Source organism: Scomber scombrus, chromosome 7, assembly GCF_963691925.1.
Source record: "Scomber scombrus chromosome 7, fScoSco1.1, whole genome shotgun sequence".
NCBI lineage: Eukaryota > Metazoa > Chordata > Actinopteri > Scombriformes > Scombridae > Scomber > Scomber scombrus.
Window position 1 is genome coordinate 25,709,063 of NC_084976.1, and position 19,305 is coordinate 25,728,367.

A 19,305-nucleotide genomic window follows, 5' to 3' on the forward strand; every position below is an offset into this window, starting at 1 on the left:
AAAGCTGTTTGAACAAAAATCCTTCATGCAGGATTTATCGCAGTCTTATATCTTCAACCAAACCTTGGCAGACATTTACTTGAACAAAGTAGTTGGCTGTATATAAGACTCTGCCAGTAGCTGGAACTGACTTTCCCTATAATTGTATAAATTCAAACTAACATCACCAAGTGCTTTATGAAGTAATTGATAAAATTATAATTTAATAACCACAAATGCTCGGATATTTATAGATGTTGCATTTTGCAAGCCCATCATTATTCATTCTCTGGGGATCAATAGTAATCATATATTAGAGCCTATAAACCTTAACGCTTGTTCAACTCTGAGCCAGATAATTATCCTAACATTTACTTCTATACATTTGTATCACATTACAGAAGCATTTTGCAACATATTACTTTTAGGACACTAACAGATTAAACAGTTTTTGTTTTAATTGGTCTGTTGTGACTGTTTCTGTCTCTCCCACACTCTCTTAAAGGATAAGTTCACCATTTTTTAAGTCTGTCTGAACGAAAAAGTCATGAACATTAAACAGGTTTTTCTCACTGTAAACATCCCTCTTGTTCATACTGGCTATTATAAGATCCCCTGCAAATGTGCTTACAATGTTAGTGACGGGGGAAGATAATATGTTTCCAATGACAATCAGTGAAATCATCAAAAATCCCAATTTAACTCCATGTCAACATTGGAAGAAAAGTAACAAAAGAAGGCATTTAGCTCTAAAACGACAGTAACTTTGAACTAACTTGATTTGATTATTTGGATGGCTGAAGCCCCATATTAGCTTCAAATAAACTTTGGATTACATTTTTGCAAATTTTTTGGAGGGAGGCTTGTTGATTTAATGCCACATCACTTACACTGTAAAGGATTAAGGATCTCTTAACAGTCAGTATGAACAGGAGGAATGATTACATCATGGTCATTGTTCATTTGGACACCTGACCGTTTTAAGTCCTACCTGCAAAATTGTGAACCTATCCTTTAAGCCACCTTTTACTTCTATGCAATTGTCACACAAAAGATGCATTTTGCAACATGTTACTGTAAGTACACTATCAGATGAAAATGAAGTATTTAAGACACATTCCTTCTCTGTGTTTTGACAGGCAGTGTTTTCCTGTTCAACTGTGGAAGGATACTAACCAAAAGAAGGAAATCAACACTAAAATGACAGTAACAGTAAAGATGCCTACTAAATTGTACTCGTTTGGATGGCTGACGTCCTGTATAAGCTTCAAATAAAATGTTGAATTCCTTTTTGGAAAGATGGTTGTAGATTGTGTCCCCTATTACTTACATTGTAAATGCATTAAGGAATCCCTGGTCAGTACAGCAGTAAAAAACAAAACAAAAAAAACCCAAACATGTTTTGCTGTGTACTTGGGCACCTGATTGTTGTTTTAAGTCAGTCTTGAAAAAAATGTGAACCTATCTTTTGAGCCACCTTTTACTTCTATGGATTTGTCACACAAAGTATGCATTTTGCAACATGTTACTGTTAGTGCACTAACAGATGAAAATGTAATATTTCTGGTTTAAAAAAAACAACAACAACAGAAACCTTCTTTGTGTCTAGACAGGATATGCTTTCCTGTTCAACTCCAGAATGACAATAACCAAAAGAAGGAATTCAGGACTAAATAAATGAGAGTAAAGATGCCCAGTCAATTTGACTTATTTGGATGGCTGAAGCCTCATATTAGCTTCAAATCAAATTCATTTTTGCACATCGGAACGAGGCTTGTGGATTTTGTCCCCCATCATCACCACCCCCCAAGTGCATTATGAAGGGATCAGTATGAACAGGAAGTAGGCTAATTACACCCAAAGAAAAAGAAAAAAAAAACAATAAAAACATGTTTCACTGTTTATTTGGGGCACCTGATTGTTGTTTTAAGTCATTCTTGAAAAAAAAGTTACCTATCCTATTACTATAATGCATTCGTGTCACATTAAAGATGTATTCTGCAGTATTTGTATAACACTCGGACACTGACAGATGACACTGGTTTGTTTTTAATTATAGCTGCTCTGTTTGTGATCGTTTTTATCCTTCCCAACATCGCAGACTTGAATCCAGCCAGTAAAATTTTTTTAAGTGTTTTTTTGGGTCACAGTGGGAGAATAAACACAGTTGAAAGTGTTTTGGCTGTACTATCGCCACCGCTTGTGTTGTACATCCTGCAGTTGATCGAGAGGAGTCACCTCGGTTCACCCAGCAGCAGCAGCAGCGGCCTCCATTTTGACTTCAACACCGAGCTGCACCTCACGTGTCCTGGGCTGTCTCTCTCACATGACCCGAGTGTTTGTTCCCGTGATCAGCACTTCCATCTCCGTCTCTGTGACACCGAATATCACTTTTTATTTTAACCCTGATGGATATGCTTGAACAGAGTCTGGACAGCGCAAGGTAACCCGAGTCTGTCAAAAAATGGCTAGCTGAGACAAGCTAGCTACGACATGCTATTCGGATAGCTAGTTTACAAAGCTAAGCAAAAGGCCTGACCTTAAAAAAAAACTGCTGTCAAAATGAATACAATGTATAGAAAGGAGATAAGTTAGCAAGACACATGGGCAGCTTTGCTTAGCCACTTAGCTGCCTGTATGTAACCTACAGCTTTGAGAAACATCACCATAATTAGCCAATAAGAGTATACGAGCTGGGTTAGCATACGCTTAGCTATTAAAACACAAACAACTGTGGTGTCAGCCTCTGTAGGTAACATGAGGACAGTAGCGATGTGTGTTTTAGATTGTGAATGTGTTGCAGGTCGATTGCCTTCTTGCACAAGTTTGCACAAGTTTGCCAAAAATAAAAGTTGTGGGTCATTAATCATCCTTTTTTTGCTAACTAACTGAGTTATTTGTGCTTTTGGTGTGCAGCCAAGAAAAGCAAGAAGAAGAGGTTGTCCAGACATCTGAAGGTAAGAGTTAATAAAATCTACCTTCTCCATCTGGCACTTGAACTACAGTGATGTGCATATTTTGTATGACAGCCAACAGCTGATGTCTGGTGGCTGTCACGGAAAATATAAATTGCTTTAGCTGGCAAATAACAGGTTTAATACAATATATGCATGTACATGAAGCGGCTGATATTGAGCTCAGGGCTTGGTGGCTGTCTTTTTTTATTAGTTTTGCTTTCTTTCCTTTCTCATAACTGGCTTTTCTGTCTTAATGTTTGCCCCTGAGACGGAACAGGAGAAGAGCAGACAGCAGTTACAATCGCCAGTGTTCAGCAGGCTGCAGCATTTGGTGACCACAACATACAATACCAGTTCCGCACTGAGGGTGGGCAGGTGAGGAATTAATAGATTTGTGACACACACAGTATATTTGATTATTGTTCTTTTACTACCATTTTAAGAAATTCTGTTAAAGAGCCAGTGTGTAGGATTTAGTGGTATCTTCTTCATCTCCAGTACTTCTTCCCCTCACTTTTTTCTAATGTGTAGTTGACTGTAGTTGGACTCACTCCCCTTGTTGATATACAAGGCTCATTCTAGGGTTACGGAAACACAATGATTCTTATTTTCGGGTGATTATACACTTATTAAAACACATTTATTAATACTATAATACCATTCCTGCAAAGTTATCTGCTAGATGCTACTAAATTCCACACACTGCACCTTTTAAATGCTCCTAATGTCATATGGGCCTAGAGTTTTAGAGGTAAGATTACATCAATTCAGCACCTACAACAGAAAACCATAGAGTCTATAATTACTTTGGATGTCAAGTTGAATAAATGTCCAAGGGGTGTTTGCGCAAAGATATAATTAACTAATTGACAGAGCTCCACATTACATATTGATAAATGTGGTAGGTAGGATGTGGGCATATGCATAATGCAACGTGACATTGGGACAGAATTTCACATTTTTTCACATTTCACGCCACATATGTGTTCATTATTTACAGTAGTTTTTGTGATTTATGCTTTGTCATATTGGGTTTTGTGTTATTTCTGTCACATCGCAGTGAGAAAAACTCCAGTTCTTCTCACAAACAGTACTCTCTGTGTAAGATGCAAGGTTGCGTTTTCTTGTTATGTTCTTGTTATGCTCTGGCTCCCTCCCCTATTCCAAAGACAAGTCAGTCAGGAGGATAACAGGCTCTATAAGGCCTGAGGGTATGATTGTGTGTTCCTCTTTTTCTAGCTCCTTGATTGACTGGTGACTTTTGTCTAGATTGTCTCCTTGCTTTCTATTAATGTGGTATTCACTCCAGCGGTGGTCAGTGATGGACTATAGCATGGTGATTTGAGAAAAGTAATATGACTTTCAAGTTGGTTTATCCTTATTTGGATGATTTACACTGGAAGGAATGAAGTCAGTGATCCATGTGGCTCATTTGGGGTAAACAGGGCTAGTGTGAGCGATCATGTGATTTTAGTCTGGTCTGGGATTGGCACTGGGCCGCTGTCACATGTCAGTCAGGAGGAGAGTCACATGATATGGTGATACAAATACTGATTCTTGAAACAAACAAGCTCATTTTCTTGACTTGTTTTTAAAATCGAATCAGGGACATTCTGAGGCATAAGCATATTTTGTGGAATGGTTGAACCAGTGCACGGCTGAAATAAGGACTGGAGTGTTAGACACAAGGCTTGGCTGAACTGAAGCATTAGATATGATAAACAAATCTACAAGTCAGGTAAGGTTTTGATTTGTGTGTGACTACACCTCGAACTGTAGAAACTTACATAAAAGTTGTTTGTCTGTTGTTGTTTTTCACTCATTCTCTCTTTTACTTTTATGTGTCGCTCTTTCCACCATGCAGGTGACATACCGTGTTGTTCAGGTGACTGATCAGCACCTTGAGGGAAGAGATGATGGAGGAGGAGCAGTGAGCGTCGTCTCTACAGCTGCCTTCACTGGGGCTCCTCAAGCTGTGGCTCAGGTAACACAATCTCCCCTTTTTTATTGATTGAGAACCAACTGGTAGTATGGACTTACTGTTTTTAAAGGGTAACTGATTCCTCAGCTGCGTCTTAAAATATTTTAGCTTTTTATTATTTCCAATAGTTTATCCTTACACAGGCTGATGTTGCTCATGCCATAAAGCTTCAATATTGTCCAAACATTATTAAAAACGCTTGAAACAGACATACCATTGTACTTGGTGACTTATTCCGTCATTGTAATTAAAGCTGCGTGTGTAGTTAATTCTTTTCAGCTTGTCAAACTTGCTAAACAGTGAAGCCCGTGTATGATGTCTGCCCAGCACTTAACTACCTGCAGAGACTGAAAATTCAGAGTTGTTTTTATAATAAGGGACAGTAGCAATGTGTAATTACAGAATAGTTGCAGCTAAATTCAAATTGTCCTTTTAGACATAAAAACATGCAATTTTCTTTGCTAGAACACAACAAACAGGTTTTCATTTGTGTCACACCGATGGCTTTACTGACCTTGCTGTTATTTCTGCTAACAAGCTCACCGCTGCTTCCTTTTCCTCTCTTTATCCCAGCTGTCAGACGGCACTGTGTCTTGCTTGGTGGTCTAGAGGGGATACCAGTATTGAGTCTGACAGAGACTGAGGTGTGCTTTTACCTGCTGTGACTGCTCCATTGCTACTTGCTCAAGCTTTCCCCTGTCTGTCTCTTATCTGTCACAGGCTGTGATCCAAAACCCTTTCAATAATGGAGGAAGCCCAGCAGGAGAGGCGGTGGGAGGGGAGACGCGCTTCGCTTACTTCCCCGCAACCGCAGTAAGCGACGGGACTGTGTCTCTGCAGGCCGCTGCAGACCCCACACTCACACAGGCAGGGGGTGAGTCAGTCCTCACACTTAATTTGGGTTGAATCTTACCACAGCTTACCACAATTTAGCCATTATTTTCTGTGACAAACAGGAGTGTATTGAAGAATACCACACTGAGAAGACAACAGCCCTTTTTTTCAGTAGTTGCGATTGAACTGTGATCACAGTATTGGTTGACGTGAAAGAAAGTAGAGAACGAAGTACAGACTTTTCCTAGAAATTCCCTAAATTGAGTAGTGCCTTTTTGAAAGATTATGTAGATGCCTCATATTAAGGTTTTCTCATATTTGAATATTGAATTTTTTTTTGTCATACACTTGATGCAGCGCAACATATTTTGTTCAGTATCAATATCAGTAATCCGCAGACAACATTTTCACTATGGTTAGAATATGCTCCCTATTACAGTGTGTACATTACATAAGTCAAATATTATCAGAAGCCTAAATGAAATCAGCTACGCTGATTATATTTACTATTTACTTAAATCGCATGTCCTCCCACTCGACTTCTCTTCCTCTGAACCACCATATGTTGTCGTCTGGCTGTACTAGCTGTCCCTGCAGTTTTATGGTGGCGATCCAGAAGAGGTTGGTCGAGACATCGCTGGCTGAAAGTTACTGTCTTCTGCTTTTGATGAGGGTGGTCAGGGTTTGGTTGACCTGGAGAGCAGTGACGTAGGCTGTTATACACAACCAGCATCTGCTTGTTCTGTGTTACAGAGCCAGGTCTTGATCGATCTAGCAGACACACTGTTGCAGATGGTTGGCAGTTAGAGGGGGTCGATTGTCAGTGTTCCCTGATGGTTTTAGAGGAGCAGAAACCCAGGAGGTCTCTTAGGGTTTTTTGAGGGAAAATGTAGTTTCTGGACGAGAGCTGCTGTGGTATTGATTTTTTCCTTACTGCACAAATCAGTGAAGCCATTCAAACCATAAAAAATAATTTAAACCTCGGATGTTATAAAATAATTGGGTCCTAAATACTGTATTGCCCCCAATATAAGACCCCCCTTTTCCACCACCAAATGTTTTAGTCTTCCAGCATCTCTACTGTGGAGAGACTTTCGAAGATCTTTTAGACTCTTTTTCACTTGTCATGACTTTTATTTCCTCTGTGGCAGAAAAACATGTTACATGATCCTTCAGAAACTCCTGCAGGACAAAAGTTTTATGGCTGAATGACTCTTACACACTCACTATAAACAGACTTTAAGACACTCACTACCCTAGAACATTAAGGCTGCAACACTCCATGTATGAGTCAGTTTTACACCAGTAAATTTGGTTCTCCATTCAAAAAGAATATCTGATGTTGTCAACACGTAATCGTCTGCATTCTGAATATAAGAATTTTCTTTATCCAGAAAGTGTGTCTTTATATTATTTGTCTTATATTCGGACCAATACAGTAAACTTTTCAAAGCATTCATTCCTGTAGTCGTCTATTCTTTGTAGCCTCTATAGCGTAAACGTCTATCTTTATTCCAGTGTTGTCTTCAAGAACCCGACTTTTCTGCAGGAATGTTTGTCGGCATTCGGCAGGCACGTCATGCTTTGTGTCAGGCCTGAGAGAATAACTAATGTCCCATCACTTGAGCTGCTCACTCAGCGGTGAAGCGCTGATCAGCTTGACTCTGCGGTGGGCGTGACGTGATTGCGTTACCGCTGTTATGCAGCAACCATGGCAGCTTGAGTCTGGACAGTGTTTATGGGAGGAACTTATTATTCCTCACCTATTATATCTGTTGGTGTCTGTGCCTCCTGCTGTTGGCCTAAACTAAAGATTTCCACAGGTGTAAAAAAAGAAAAAGAAAAAAACTCAAATGAAGCTGAAGACCCAGCCTGACTGAACTAGATTTGAAACCCAATCTGAGCTGATGTTATATTTCATTTATTCCCCTTAAAACAAAGACATATGTTTGTTATGGATATTCATAAAGGTTTTCTCAATTTAACTGTAAATATAAATATATATATATATATATAATAAAGCATTTCTCTCACTTCTTCAGTGCCAAAAACACTGCACACATTTCAGCCAAAGTCCAGCTCATGACACTATAGCATCTCATAGCCTTCAGTGTTTCCCACAGAATTAGAATCTATCTGTTGCGGTTGCTAAGCTGACTGCGGCTTAATTATTTCATTATTGAATACTACTGCATATAAGGTACTCCACTGCAAACATTTTAATTGCTAAGTACTTTGTGACAAATGCATAACTGAATTAATGAATAACGTTGCAGTTGTATTGACATTTTATGTAAATTACATTGTGTTTCCAACTCTCGTCCAAAGTTTAATTTAATGTTATATCCTCCCTGGGACAACGAGAAGTCTGCTCAAGTCCTGCATGTTTGCTAATAACTTATTTGAAGAGTTGGGGCTGAGGCTGAGGTTGTGTGAAGAACATAGATGGACGTTAACTTGAGTGCATCAGTTTTAGACAGATTTGTGCGGAGGTGTTCATGATACTAACCATGTGTGATCTCCTTCAGTAAACAGTCAGGCTGTTGTTGTAAAACAGCAGATGTGGGGAAAACTACCTGTGGAACAGGAATGACGGCACCAACAGTAGCTTTTCATATTCATTCATGAAATAATAATTAGCGAATCATGAATGAATCACAAAAAATACTCTTGTTACTTTATTGTTTTTCATCATGAGCCAAAGGCTTCTTCTTTCTTCTTTTCTGTTTCAAGTACGTCTCAGCTCTTTCAGGAAAATATGACACTGCACAGCTGCGTGTCTCCTATAAAATCATCTTGAGGCTGAAAATAATTTTAGACTCTGTCAAACTAAATAAGCAATATTTTATTTAGACATATTCTGCAGGTTGCAGCTGTTTTTATTGCTATTTTCTTTGGTTGTGTTCTTTCAGTAATTAATGGATGTATGAAGTAATTTTGAAGTATTAAGTGTTAATTGTACATTGATTTTTAGTTAGAACGTTAGAGTTTAAAGTGTTACTTTGTATTTTCTACATATTGATAGCTGACTTTTTCATATTTGAGAGTTGAAATGATGTGCCTTATGAGTAGTACCACTCCTCTTCTTTGGTGTTACTGGTGCACTACAAACCGATGTTAAAAGTGCATGCTGCTACCTACTTTACCAGAGTGTGTAACATCATGCTATTCACGGTGTGTTGTCATGTGTTTGTGAGAGAGAGCGATTGCACGGCATGCAGCTCGGAAAAGAGAAAATCAGTATGTGGCGGACCGCCACAAATAAATGAATGTATGGGAGACCCTGGTTATAATCCACCTGCCTTACCTGTTAAATAATATTAAACTCACATTCGCTTTTAGCACGATGAACGAGGCTTGTAAACCCAGAACATCTTTCCCAGCAGAATGTTTCAGTTTAGTCATACTCTTAATAACTATATACAGGCACAAACATGGGCCATACAAGGTCAAAATGAAGAGTCACTTGGGTTTTTAAAAGCTCTTCTTTTGCCCGGTTTTGGTTTATTTCATCCATTACTGACCTGTAGCTTGTTGGGTTAATGGATCACATCTACACACTCTGTCTGTCTCTCTCACTCACTGAGCATTTTGTGTTGTACTTGCATCACATGACACACATCCAAGGAAGTCAGATGCGCTTAATGACATTGAACCATGTCAACTGATGCACCTCAATTATCACTTCTGTTATGTACTGCGATAGTCAAATCATGTGACCTTTGCAGCAGAAGAAAACTACAAAATGCTGCAGTGTTTCTGGGTTCTCAGCTCGTACAGTTTGGTGCAAATGTGTTAAGGTAGATTGGTGTAGGGAGTAGTGCTTCTGATGTGTGTGGAGCTTCTTAAAAGATTGAGATGGGGTACTACGCAACTTCTGCAGTCTCCTGCATCAGGTTGTCGAAAAAATCTCCAATCCTAGTCCAACACACCAGAATGACCCTGCTGACTTCATTAGAGAAGTATTGTATGGGTTTTTTTCTGAGGGGTGTTGTGACTAGTGCTGCGTAGTGATGCCACAGAAGGGGAAGAAGACTTAAGTTTCTTTATTGTAGGTAACATTGTCCAAAATAAAACCCATCAATCACCAGCTACTCCACATCGCAGCTCTCTGCTAACGGGCACTTGCTGCCAATCTGCTGCTAGTTTCCGTTAATTATAAATGCCTTATTATCTCAATGAAATGCACTGACACAAATGAATGTGTAACACAACACATTCATTTGTTAAATGTGAGTAAAAAAGTTCTTTTGGACATTGAGGTCAAACCAGGAGCTTACAAGAGGAAGTGGGCTATTGTCTTTGTCCTCTGTTAACCTGGGGTAGACGTGACACACTGGCCAAGGGGTGCACTGTCAGGTGTAAGTGGAGAGTGCTTTACGAGCTACTATCTCCTATGAGGTGAGGAGTAGTTCATGTGGCTCTGGTAATGAACCACATCCTGGCAAGAATCCAGAGGTAAGAAGGGCTTGACCTTTCCAATGTGGATTATAAGAAAGCTTCATCACTTTAGTTTTCATACTTTAACCAGAAAATACCCCTCCAGCCCTCTTTTTTTATATGACCAATTCCATTATAACTAATATTCCCAGTCCACAACTATTTGGAATGACAATAGTATTTTTATAATCAAATTTGATAAAATTCTTGATAAATACAAGTGCCCCATTCATGTGTTTTGGCTATGTCAAGGAGTTACATGTCCTGTTACTGGTGTTACTGGGGATGGTTTTCATGTGAGGGGACCTTAACTTTTAGTCCCACATATTCTCTGTTTAAAATGGCAGTACATTTCGTTGTTGATGATTTATATTATTATATTATTTGTCTGGCCAGGCAGAGTTGGCCATCTGGCTGACCTGCAGGAGCAGGATGAGGTGTTTATATCCTACAGACCTTGTGGCAGTGCCAAAGATGACAGTGCCTGCATGACTAACAGCAGAGCATCTGCATCTTTCCATTAGAAATGATATTTTAGTTATTTTTGAATGTCATGAGGAGCGGTAGAAGAGAGTCTTGGCTGTATTTTTGACTCCATGTTGACTGTATATGTGAGGGCTTCCAGTGTACTAAATGTTGGATTAAATGGATTCGGTCACGAGTTTTTACACTAAATATTTTAATGTGGTGTATTTTTCATGCCATGTTGTTCTTCTGACTGATGTTTCCCATGCCTTCCACAGGTCAGTTTTATGTGATGATGACCCCTCCTGATGTCATTCAGACAGGCACGCAACGAACCATCGCCCCACGCACACAGTCATATCCTACGTGAGTATCCGCTCAATCAGTTATTTTGAAGGAGACATTTGATGTTGCAGTCTGAGGTACAGCGTTTTCTGAAAACAAAATAACTGCTGATCAGCTCTCGTAGAACACTTGTTATTCTCCATGTAAATGCCACTTGAAATTGGCCGTTCGTGGTGACAGGCAGGTTGTGAATTGCTCAGTTGAAGTTTGAAAGTGAATTTTGCTTGTTGTATTGATGTGGAACAGATAGTTTTTTAATGTTTGGTGTTAAGAACCATTCAGTTATTAATTAAATTTAGAGTTCTTCCTTTTGAGCATTTTCATCAAGTTTTTTACCATTTAGAGCAACAATAACACTCATTTGAGTTTAGCAGTGTGGCTCTGCTCCTATGAAGCTCCCCAACAAATCTGCACAAGCTTGACACAGGCTTCTTTGAGGGCAAGAAACCTGCACCAGCCAGAGCCTTAGATACATTACATGTTAGTGAACATCAACTCATAATGAGTGAATAAAACATGGTGAATTCACATAAGTCTAAATGCTAATGCAGGAGGAGGCCAAGGAAGTCTGTTGGAAGTGGAGGATCTAAATTGACTTCCAAGCAAGGTTGGATGTAATGTAATCTGTTAATATTGATCACTGCAACTACCATGAGACTCAAATGTATGCACATGAAATGCTAGATAGTTGTTCTCTTTAACTTTTACACCAGACTGTGTTTCTGTAAAGGGAGTCTTCCTCATTAATCCTCTGAATTTGCTGTGAAGGTTGATTTTTATATCAAGGATCTTCATCACATCCTGGTTGGCCCGTTTTCTCCTTCTCCAAAATCTTCTTATGTTGTTTATCTCTAAAACTCACCACATGCATCATTATAATCATGCATCAAAAGGGATACATCTCAGACTCTCTCCAACTGTTAGCCACATGCTGGTGATTGCTGTTATTAAGATAATCAGCAGGCTCACCTGAACAAAGACAAACTGAATTATGGTTTTAATTGCACGGCACCAGCCTGATTCTGGCCCACTAAGGATATTTATTCGGAGAAGGAATCCCAACATGTGTTTATTTCTGATTCAGAGTACACTTTTATACCAGAGACACGTTAACAAATGAGCCATATTGCTGAGGGATAAAAGGTTTTTTAAATGTCAAGCAGCTAAGATTTCTTCTTGTTAGGCAAAAGCCAGAGCACAGCCATTTGCTTGTGTGGTCACCTAAAATGAGCACATGACCCATTGTCAAATTGAGTTAGCACTGACCTAAGTGAATATTCCTCCATTTTCCACCAGGCTTACACTTAACCTTTAACACGTGAAACTGCATCATAGTCATTTAACTTTTGCTTCAATATGCAGAGACTATTAGGGGTGCAACAGTACACAAAACTCACCGTTCAGTGAACTTAAGCAACTAAAACAATGAAGTGCAATGCTAAAAAGAAGTTAACCATAATGCTGCTACATACAGCTATTTCCTGTGTTTGCTTTTGTTGTCAGATACTTATAATACCAATCTCAGCCTGTCAGTGGCAAAAACAAACACTTTTAGTGAATGCAAATTGACGAGCACAATTGCCCTTAAGAATTACATTGCAGCCAGTTTCATGGCCGCTGGCTGAAACGATCTCGCTCAATTTCAAAAATTGTTGTCCCCATTAGACGCTTAGACCCAAAATGATGGGAAAACATGGCCGAGGTTGAAAAATACTTCAATACTTAAGTTTCTCTTAAGCTCCTTTGTTGTGGGCAGCATTATGGGGAGCTCTAGATCCACCCTAAAATTTGCAGCAGCTGTGCTGTTTTTTTGATGTTTCTTGATGTTCACAGCCTACAACAGACTGCTTTCCAGTTAAGAGTGAAGAAAATGCTTTGTCGCAGTGTATTTCTGCATTTCTGCGTCTACAAATGTGGAGTGAATTGTTATTTTCTTTTCTCAGAATGCTTATCTGCAATATGTTTCTATTTATTTCCTCTTGCATGAATTTTGTATGAATTGTGACATGAGCCTCAGAGTTATATTTAAGTGTGATCTAATGAACAGTGACATTATGGTTGACGTGTGAGTAAAATGAATGAAAACTTCCAACCCTATCTGCCGTCCGCAGAGATGAAAACGAGGTGCTGCAACATGAAGGTTTAAACTGGTGAGGACAGCTTCCACATTTCTCCTACACTCATTTTGCAGCATTGAACTAATCAAATTAGATCACAAGAAGGGAGAAGAAGCACACAAACCTTTCCCCTTTTCTTTTCTGCACCCCTCCTTTCCCACAAGTCCCCGGTGATTCTCCCCGCTCTTGATGTGTGAGACTCAGACGTAGCGTTTCTTCAGTGTTGACCCTGATCCATTGTTGTTAGTTGTGCTTGTGGCAACCATATTTTTCCATTAGAACTTAGAAATTAGGTCACTGTTCTCCATCTGGAAACAAATGGCTCACTCCACACTTTTTATTAGTATCAAAGTGTGCTTATTTGTTTTTATGTTAATATTTAGCCTACTGTTTGAACATTATTTGATGATCTTGTGAAAGTTTCATAATTTGTCTATGACAAGGATATGGGGACAAAATAAAGCTAATGAAAGCCATGCAATATTAATTTGACAGTTTATCTTGTACATAAGTTGTTAATGATCATTAAAGCTCAACATTGTTCATAACACCCATTGACAGAAGCTGCAGCTCCTTGTATTTCAAAGCACACATTTTTTTTTCTATATCGATGAATTTTACATACTCATTGTCCAGGCTTTGGCTCAGTATAATACTGAAGGCTAATGATAGGGGAGGGCAGACAAAGTGAAAATCACATTTCTCTTTTGAGGATCAATACAGATCCATACAAACTTAGTAATGCCTCAAGTTGTACAGATAAATCACCTCGACATTGTGGATCTGCTCCACTAATTTTCTGGATTTCTCTAGAAAAATAGTTCTCAGGAGCGTTTAGACGACGCGTGCCTCTATAAGTTGTGAAAAAGGAGGGTGAGTTAAAAGACGTTCCTTCAGACCTGTACATTTATGTATTCATACTCATCCACATTTACTTTTCCCCCCACTCTGCCTAAGAGTACTGCTGAATCCATTATACAGCTGAAATCCCATTAAGATGCGTTGAGATACAAGAGAGACTGCAGTTTGGCTTGGCTGACTATCTCAAACGAAGATATCAGCAGTGCAGTTGTGTTGATGGGACACAAATCTTGGGGCTGTAGAATAAAGATGTGTCACAGAGGGACAGACGAGGAACAAGAATGACCGAACATGACATGAATAAGCAGAAATGATCCAGTGAACATTTGTTACACTACTTTAGGACCGAAAGGTTTCATAACATTTTATTTAGCAATGAAATTATTTTCCAGCAGTGTCTGTTTATTGCATGGATGTAGATTCATTTTAAATAGGGCGAGTGAAGAATTAATTGTCTATTTTATTAGAAACCAATAGAAATCATGGTTGAGATGTCGCCCACCTAATATTTTTATGTGAGTGTGTTACTGGCCTGTTCATGCTGGAGTGGGTGGTTGGATAAGTCTCCCTGTCACGTCTGAGGGACTTAATTAACAGAATACCTAAGGGAAGACACAGAGACAAGAAACATTTGTGTCATTAGCTGTACGACCAGACTCCAATAGACAGCATCTGGTTTTCTACAGTGTTGTAATTTTACAGCATAATAAAACAGTGAGCTCCCTCTGGGCCACACCTGGGAAGAGGACAGCCAGGAAGAATAAGAAGGTTGTATAGGTCTTGGTATTCCAGTCAAAGCATGCCAGCTCCAGGCCATCAGAGGTGTCAGGACTGCATATGTGGCCCCATATGGCTGTGCATTCATCATTTCTACCAAAGGCAGAAATGACACAGCTTGAGAGGCTCCTTTTTTTATATAGCACTTTGGTGTAGGCAAGGGCTGTTATTACAAAAGGCATGAATTTAAAGATAACGGCAAAGAAGAGTTTGAATGGGCACAGGATTAGGTAAATTTGAGGGATTGCACTTGTGCCTAATTGTATGGTAGTCAGAGATGGGAGATATTGTAGTGCATGAAAAGTGTTTTATTTCCTGTCTGTCTGCAGGAAAATGGATGGACCTCGAACACCAAGGGATGAAAGGAGAAGAGCGCAACATAATGAAGGTGGGTAATTAGCTACGATTGTGGCTTTTGATTTCATCAGACAGTGCACAACACAATGCGGCGTGGCGGCTAAATAGAGTATTTTTTGTTGAAAGAAAATCACCAAGCCCTGTCAAAATATTGTTAAGAGTAGATAACATGTTTTCAATGTGGCCACTAGAGGTCGTTGTTGAGCTGTCAAAGTCTGGTACTTGGAGCAGAAATGATAAAGTCAAAGAAAATAATATGGTTCTTTAAACCAAAATTTCCTCGTCATCTCTATCTAGTCATGTTGCTAACATGCTCACGTTGTTATATGAATGGTATATATTATATGTTTTGACCTTCTACTATTTTATAACATTCAATCAGTTGAGAGGCGGCGAAGAGACAAAATCAACAACTGGATCGTGACTCTCTCCAAGATCATCCCAGACTGCAATATGGACAGCACCAAGACTGGAGCAGTAAGCAGTCTTTTACTGGACTCTGCACTGCTGCTAACCTTTGGACTGTTTTTAAATGATCATCTTTCAACTGTGTGTGTCTGTGTCTGTGTGTGTGTGTCCTCCTAGAGCAAAGGAGGCATCCTGTCCAAAGCTTGTGACTACATCCGTGAGCTGAGGCAAAGCAACCAGCGACTGCAGGAGAGTCTGAAGGAAGTAGAGAGGATACAAGTGGACAACGAGTTGTGCAGGCAGCAGGTGTTTTATTTTATATTTTGGGTGCTTCTTTTTTCAATTGGCACTAAGGGCTTAAGTAATGGGTAAAGAGGGTATATGAATGATGATGTCCTTTTTTGGGTTTAGAAGGTACATGAACTCATATATAGTAAGGCAACCATAGTGGGCTGCATATGTGGCTGTGAAGATTGCCACTGCAGTCAATAGATGAGTTCGCTTTAGAGTGCACTGCAACATCCTTTTACTTAAGTCTCAGAAGCATAAAATCCACATAGCTCCATATGCATTCTCATCTCTCCAAAACAAACCCTTTGAGATTGCAGCCTGTATAGCTGATCATCACAGCCTGACAAAGAGGATCAAAGAGTTTGCACTCATAACGAGAAGTGTTACCTGAAATCATCGCTTTGAAAGACTGTGGGAATAAGATACACAGGGGTTATGTGAGAACTAACTGCATGCTAATGCACTCAAAGTATTGTGAAATCTTGCTGCTCTGAGACTGCCATATCGCTCCATTGAATCCCAGGCCTGCAAGGCACTCGGCAATATATTCTTATTCTGATGCTCAAAGCCCAATATGCTTTCCTCAGTCCCTCAGTGGGGAGGAGGTGAATTCGGGATTCACCCAAGGGAAATGTAGCGGAGATGACATACCTCAAGATTTGATAATCCAGTTGGTTGTGGACAGCGGTGTCTTTGAAAAGGGCTGCATGCAGTATTCTTTAATCCCAGGGATTGCATAGCCCTGTGTGTACATTACATTCAGCCAGCGCGCCCAGTCTTCAAACAGAAAAGTTTGGTCTGTAAACCTGGATCTATATTTAGCTGTCATGGGGATGAAGATGTTGGTAATGAGATTTATAATGAGATTTTTTTTTTTGCTCTTTGTTCTTAAGATTGAGGAGCTGAAGAATGAGAATGCTTTGCTCCGAGCGCAACTCCAGCAGCACGGCATTGAGATGGTTGGGGAGACACCACCGCAGTGAAAGAGACAAAAAGAACAGGGAGGAGCGCCACCACTCAGACACATAACTGACACCGTGGAAAAGAAGGCGAGATGAAGGACTTGTGAAGAATCACTTTCTTTTTACTGAATTCCCTGGATTCCCAGGTTGTGAACCCCTTCGCTGGCCAATTGTGGCTGTACCTGACTGTTCCAATCCCATTGAGATAACCACCAGATACAACTGGGTTGAAATGTGCTCCAAGAAAAGATGCTATGAGAGAGAACCTCTGCTGAACTCCTCCCTTGGTTGTATTTATGTAGCTTCACTCATGGACTATGACGTTTGTCATTTAATTTTGTTCCCTGTCATTGTATGTTTTCCCCTCAATTATTAATTTTGACTTAGTTCATGCTCTTATTCTGTTTGTGTTTTTGAGTTCTACATTAATATGTTGTTTTTTTAGCTGCTTTAATTTATTAGTCCGCTTGCTGACAGAAGCCTTGATGGAGACCAGTTACATCAAATCTCACACACCCTAGAGAAGCAGATTGAATTTCAAGTGAGAAAACATCAAAGTGTGCAAAAAAAACCATTATGATTCTACAGGCAGAAATAATGTGACACACATAGCTTACCTAGATCCAAAGACAAACAAGGAGCTGTGCTAGCCTTTGGTTCTGGCTGATTAATGTAAATATGACTCCTCATGTTTTAATTCAGATGTTACAGAATGTTAGAGCAGTTTATCCCAGGAGTAAACAATCAATAACTCATTAACTCTATGCTGGCCATTTGTTATAATAATTACCATAAAGTGTGTGCAATAGTGAAGCTTGATTTGGAAAAAAAATGGTATACTTGAATTGTTGGGCATTTGCTTAACCAGGAAAATAACTCAAAAAGTCAACACAATCACTTGCAACTGTTTAGCTATTCAATAACAAAGTGAAATGTGGAACATGTTGATGATTGACAAGCCCAGTGCACATGATTGTGGACCGGAGAGGAGTGCAGTGCAAATTTCAATTTTTGCCAAATTATAAATAGGTACTGTGGGGTTTATTTTCATCTTTTGTTCATTTATGATTTACCGGTGTCTTACGTGTAAGAATAATCCCCACATGTTTCATTTCAAGCTGTATGCTCTATTTTGGTATTGCAATACTTCAAATGGAGCTCAACGCACAAGGGGGGGAGGCACCCTGGAGAGCGGCACTCAAAGACTCTCGACTCACTATGGAAAAAGGAGTTCACAGTAATTCTGTGTTGCACTTCTTAGTCGAGCACAACTTGTTCTCCATGATGGAATAGCTGGAAAATGGAAAACTTGGAAATGATCTCACGTGTCTCCACCCACTCAGGCGAACAAACAGTAAACAGTAATTGGTTGTACAAACAGTGAAAGCCAATATTAACATTGTTGACGATTTTGGGAATGAATATACATGATGTGTTTTTGTTCTGCTCTGGGCGATGAGAGTGAAAGTGGAAGAAAGACATCAGGCTTCGAAGCCACTTATTAGAGCACGATTGCTTCTCCCTGTGTCAACAGCTCAGGATCCAGCAAAGCAAAACCAACACTCAGACCCCTGGCAAAATCAGGCAGACTATCACATTTTAATATCTGAGACTCTGTAAGTTAACAGCTTGTGCTTTGGAAGTGCTCTTCTGCTACTACTGCTAGATTCAAACCTGATATGAATAGTGCAAGTGTCTGATCTATCAAAAGAGGCTTCTAGCCAAAGTTGAGTGATAGATGTTTTGCTGTAGATTTTTTTTACAACTCAGTACGAGGAGAGCAGAGAATGTGAATGCACGAATAATGTTTGGGAAAAAATGGATGTTCACATGGAAGGTCATTGGTGGCTAATTCTTTTTTTCTCGCATTTCTTTATTGAAATGGTAAAAGGAAGAAAAAAAGACTCCTTTTCTCTGTAGCAGCCTCATTGTTCTCAGGTTAGATTGTAAGACATCTTTTCTAAGTAAAATGGTGGAAAATAAAATTTCACTAGCTAATAGCCTTAATAGACTTGGTTGTGGCTCATTGTACTTCCCCAGGTCTTGCACATCTACAGAAATCAATGTTTTACTACTTCCAAGGAGGTAATGTTTCAGACCCATATTACTGTCTCTTAGTTAGCAGGATATCAGAAAAACTGTTATGGATTTGAGTAACATTTATTTCATTACATTTTAGGTCACAGCTCCTGTTCTGTGGGATATAAAAACACATTTTTATTCTGTTGGACTCCATGGTTTTAGATAAATCTCTCAGCAGGTCACGCCCATTTTCTGCCTAAATTTATTGTGGATTATTTTGAATCTCTCCCTTTCGTTTAATCTTCACCAAATGTTCAACATAAAATAAGTCACAATGTTCAATTTGTGCGAACATTGTGTAATTGTGACCAAAAATGTACAGGGGAGGTTCACACACATATAGAGGGATTCTGGAAAAGTCATGATGATTGTGTCGCCTATAGATGGCTCTACAGCAACATGATAAATCTTAATGGCCACACTTCAGTGGTCCTTAGTAACAATAGTAG

At 39.4% G+C, this 19,305-nt stretch overlaps 1 protein-coding gene across 2 annotated transcripts; it reads left to right on the forward strand.

Annotated features, from left to right (window-relative positions):
* The first annotated feature begins 1,847 nt into the window (after nt 1-1,847).
* LOC133982860 (upstream stimulatory factor 2) lies at nt 1,848-18,781 on the forward strand. Of its 2 annotated transcripts, XM_062421710.1 has the most exons (11): nt 1,849-2,422; nt 2,896-2,936; nt 3,205-3,311; nt 4,801-4,920; nt 5,638-5,791; nt 10,935-11,022; nt 13,113-13,151; nt 15,086-15,144; nt 15,496-15,590; nt 15,699-15,827; nt 16,706-18,781. In XM_062421710.1, the coding sequence occupies exons 1-11, from the start codon at nt 2,388-2,390 to the stop codon at nt 16,793-16,795; spliced, it is 957 nt and encodes a 318-aa protein (XP_062277694.1). In that variant the 5' UTR covers nt 1,849-2,387; the 3' UTR covers nt 16,796-18,781. The 2 variants fall into 2 exon arrangements, with proteins under 2 accessions (XP_062277695.1, XP_062277694.1); XM_062421711.1 differs by lacking the exon at nt 13,113-13,151 and having other exon boundaries at nt 1,848-2,422.
* The last annotated feature ends 524 nt before the right edge of the window (nt 18,782-19,305 follow it).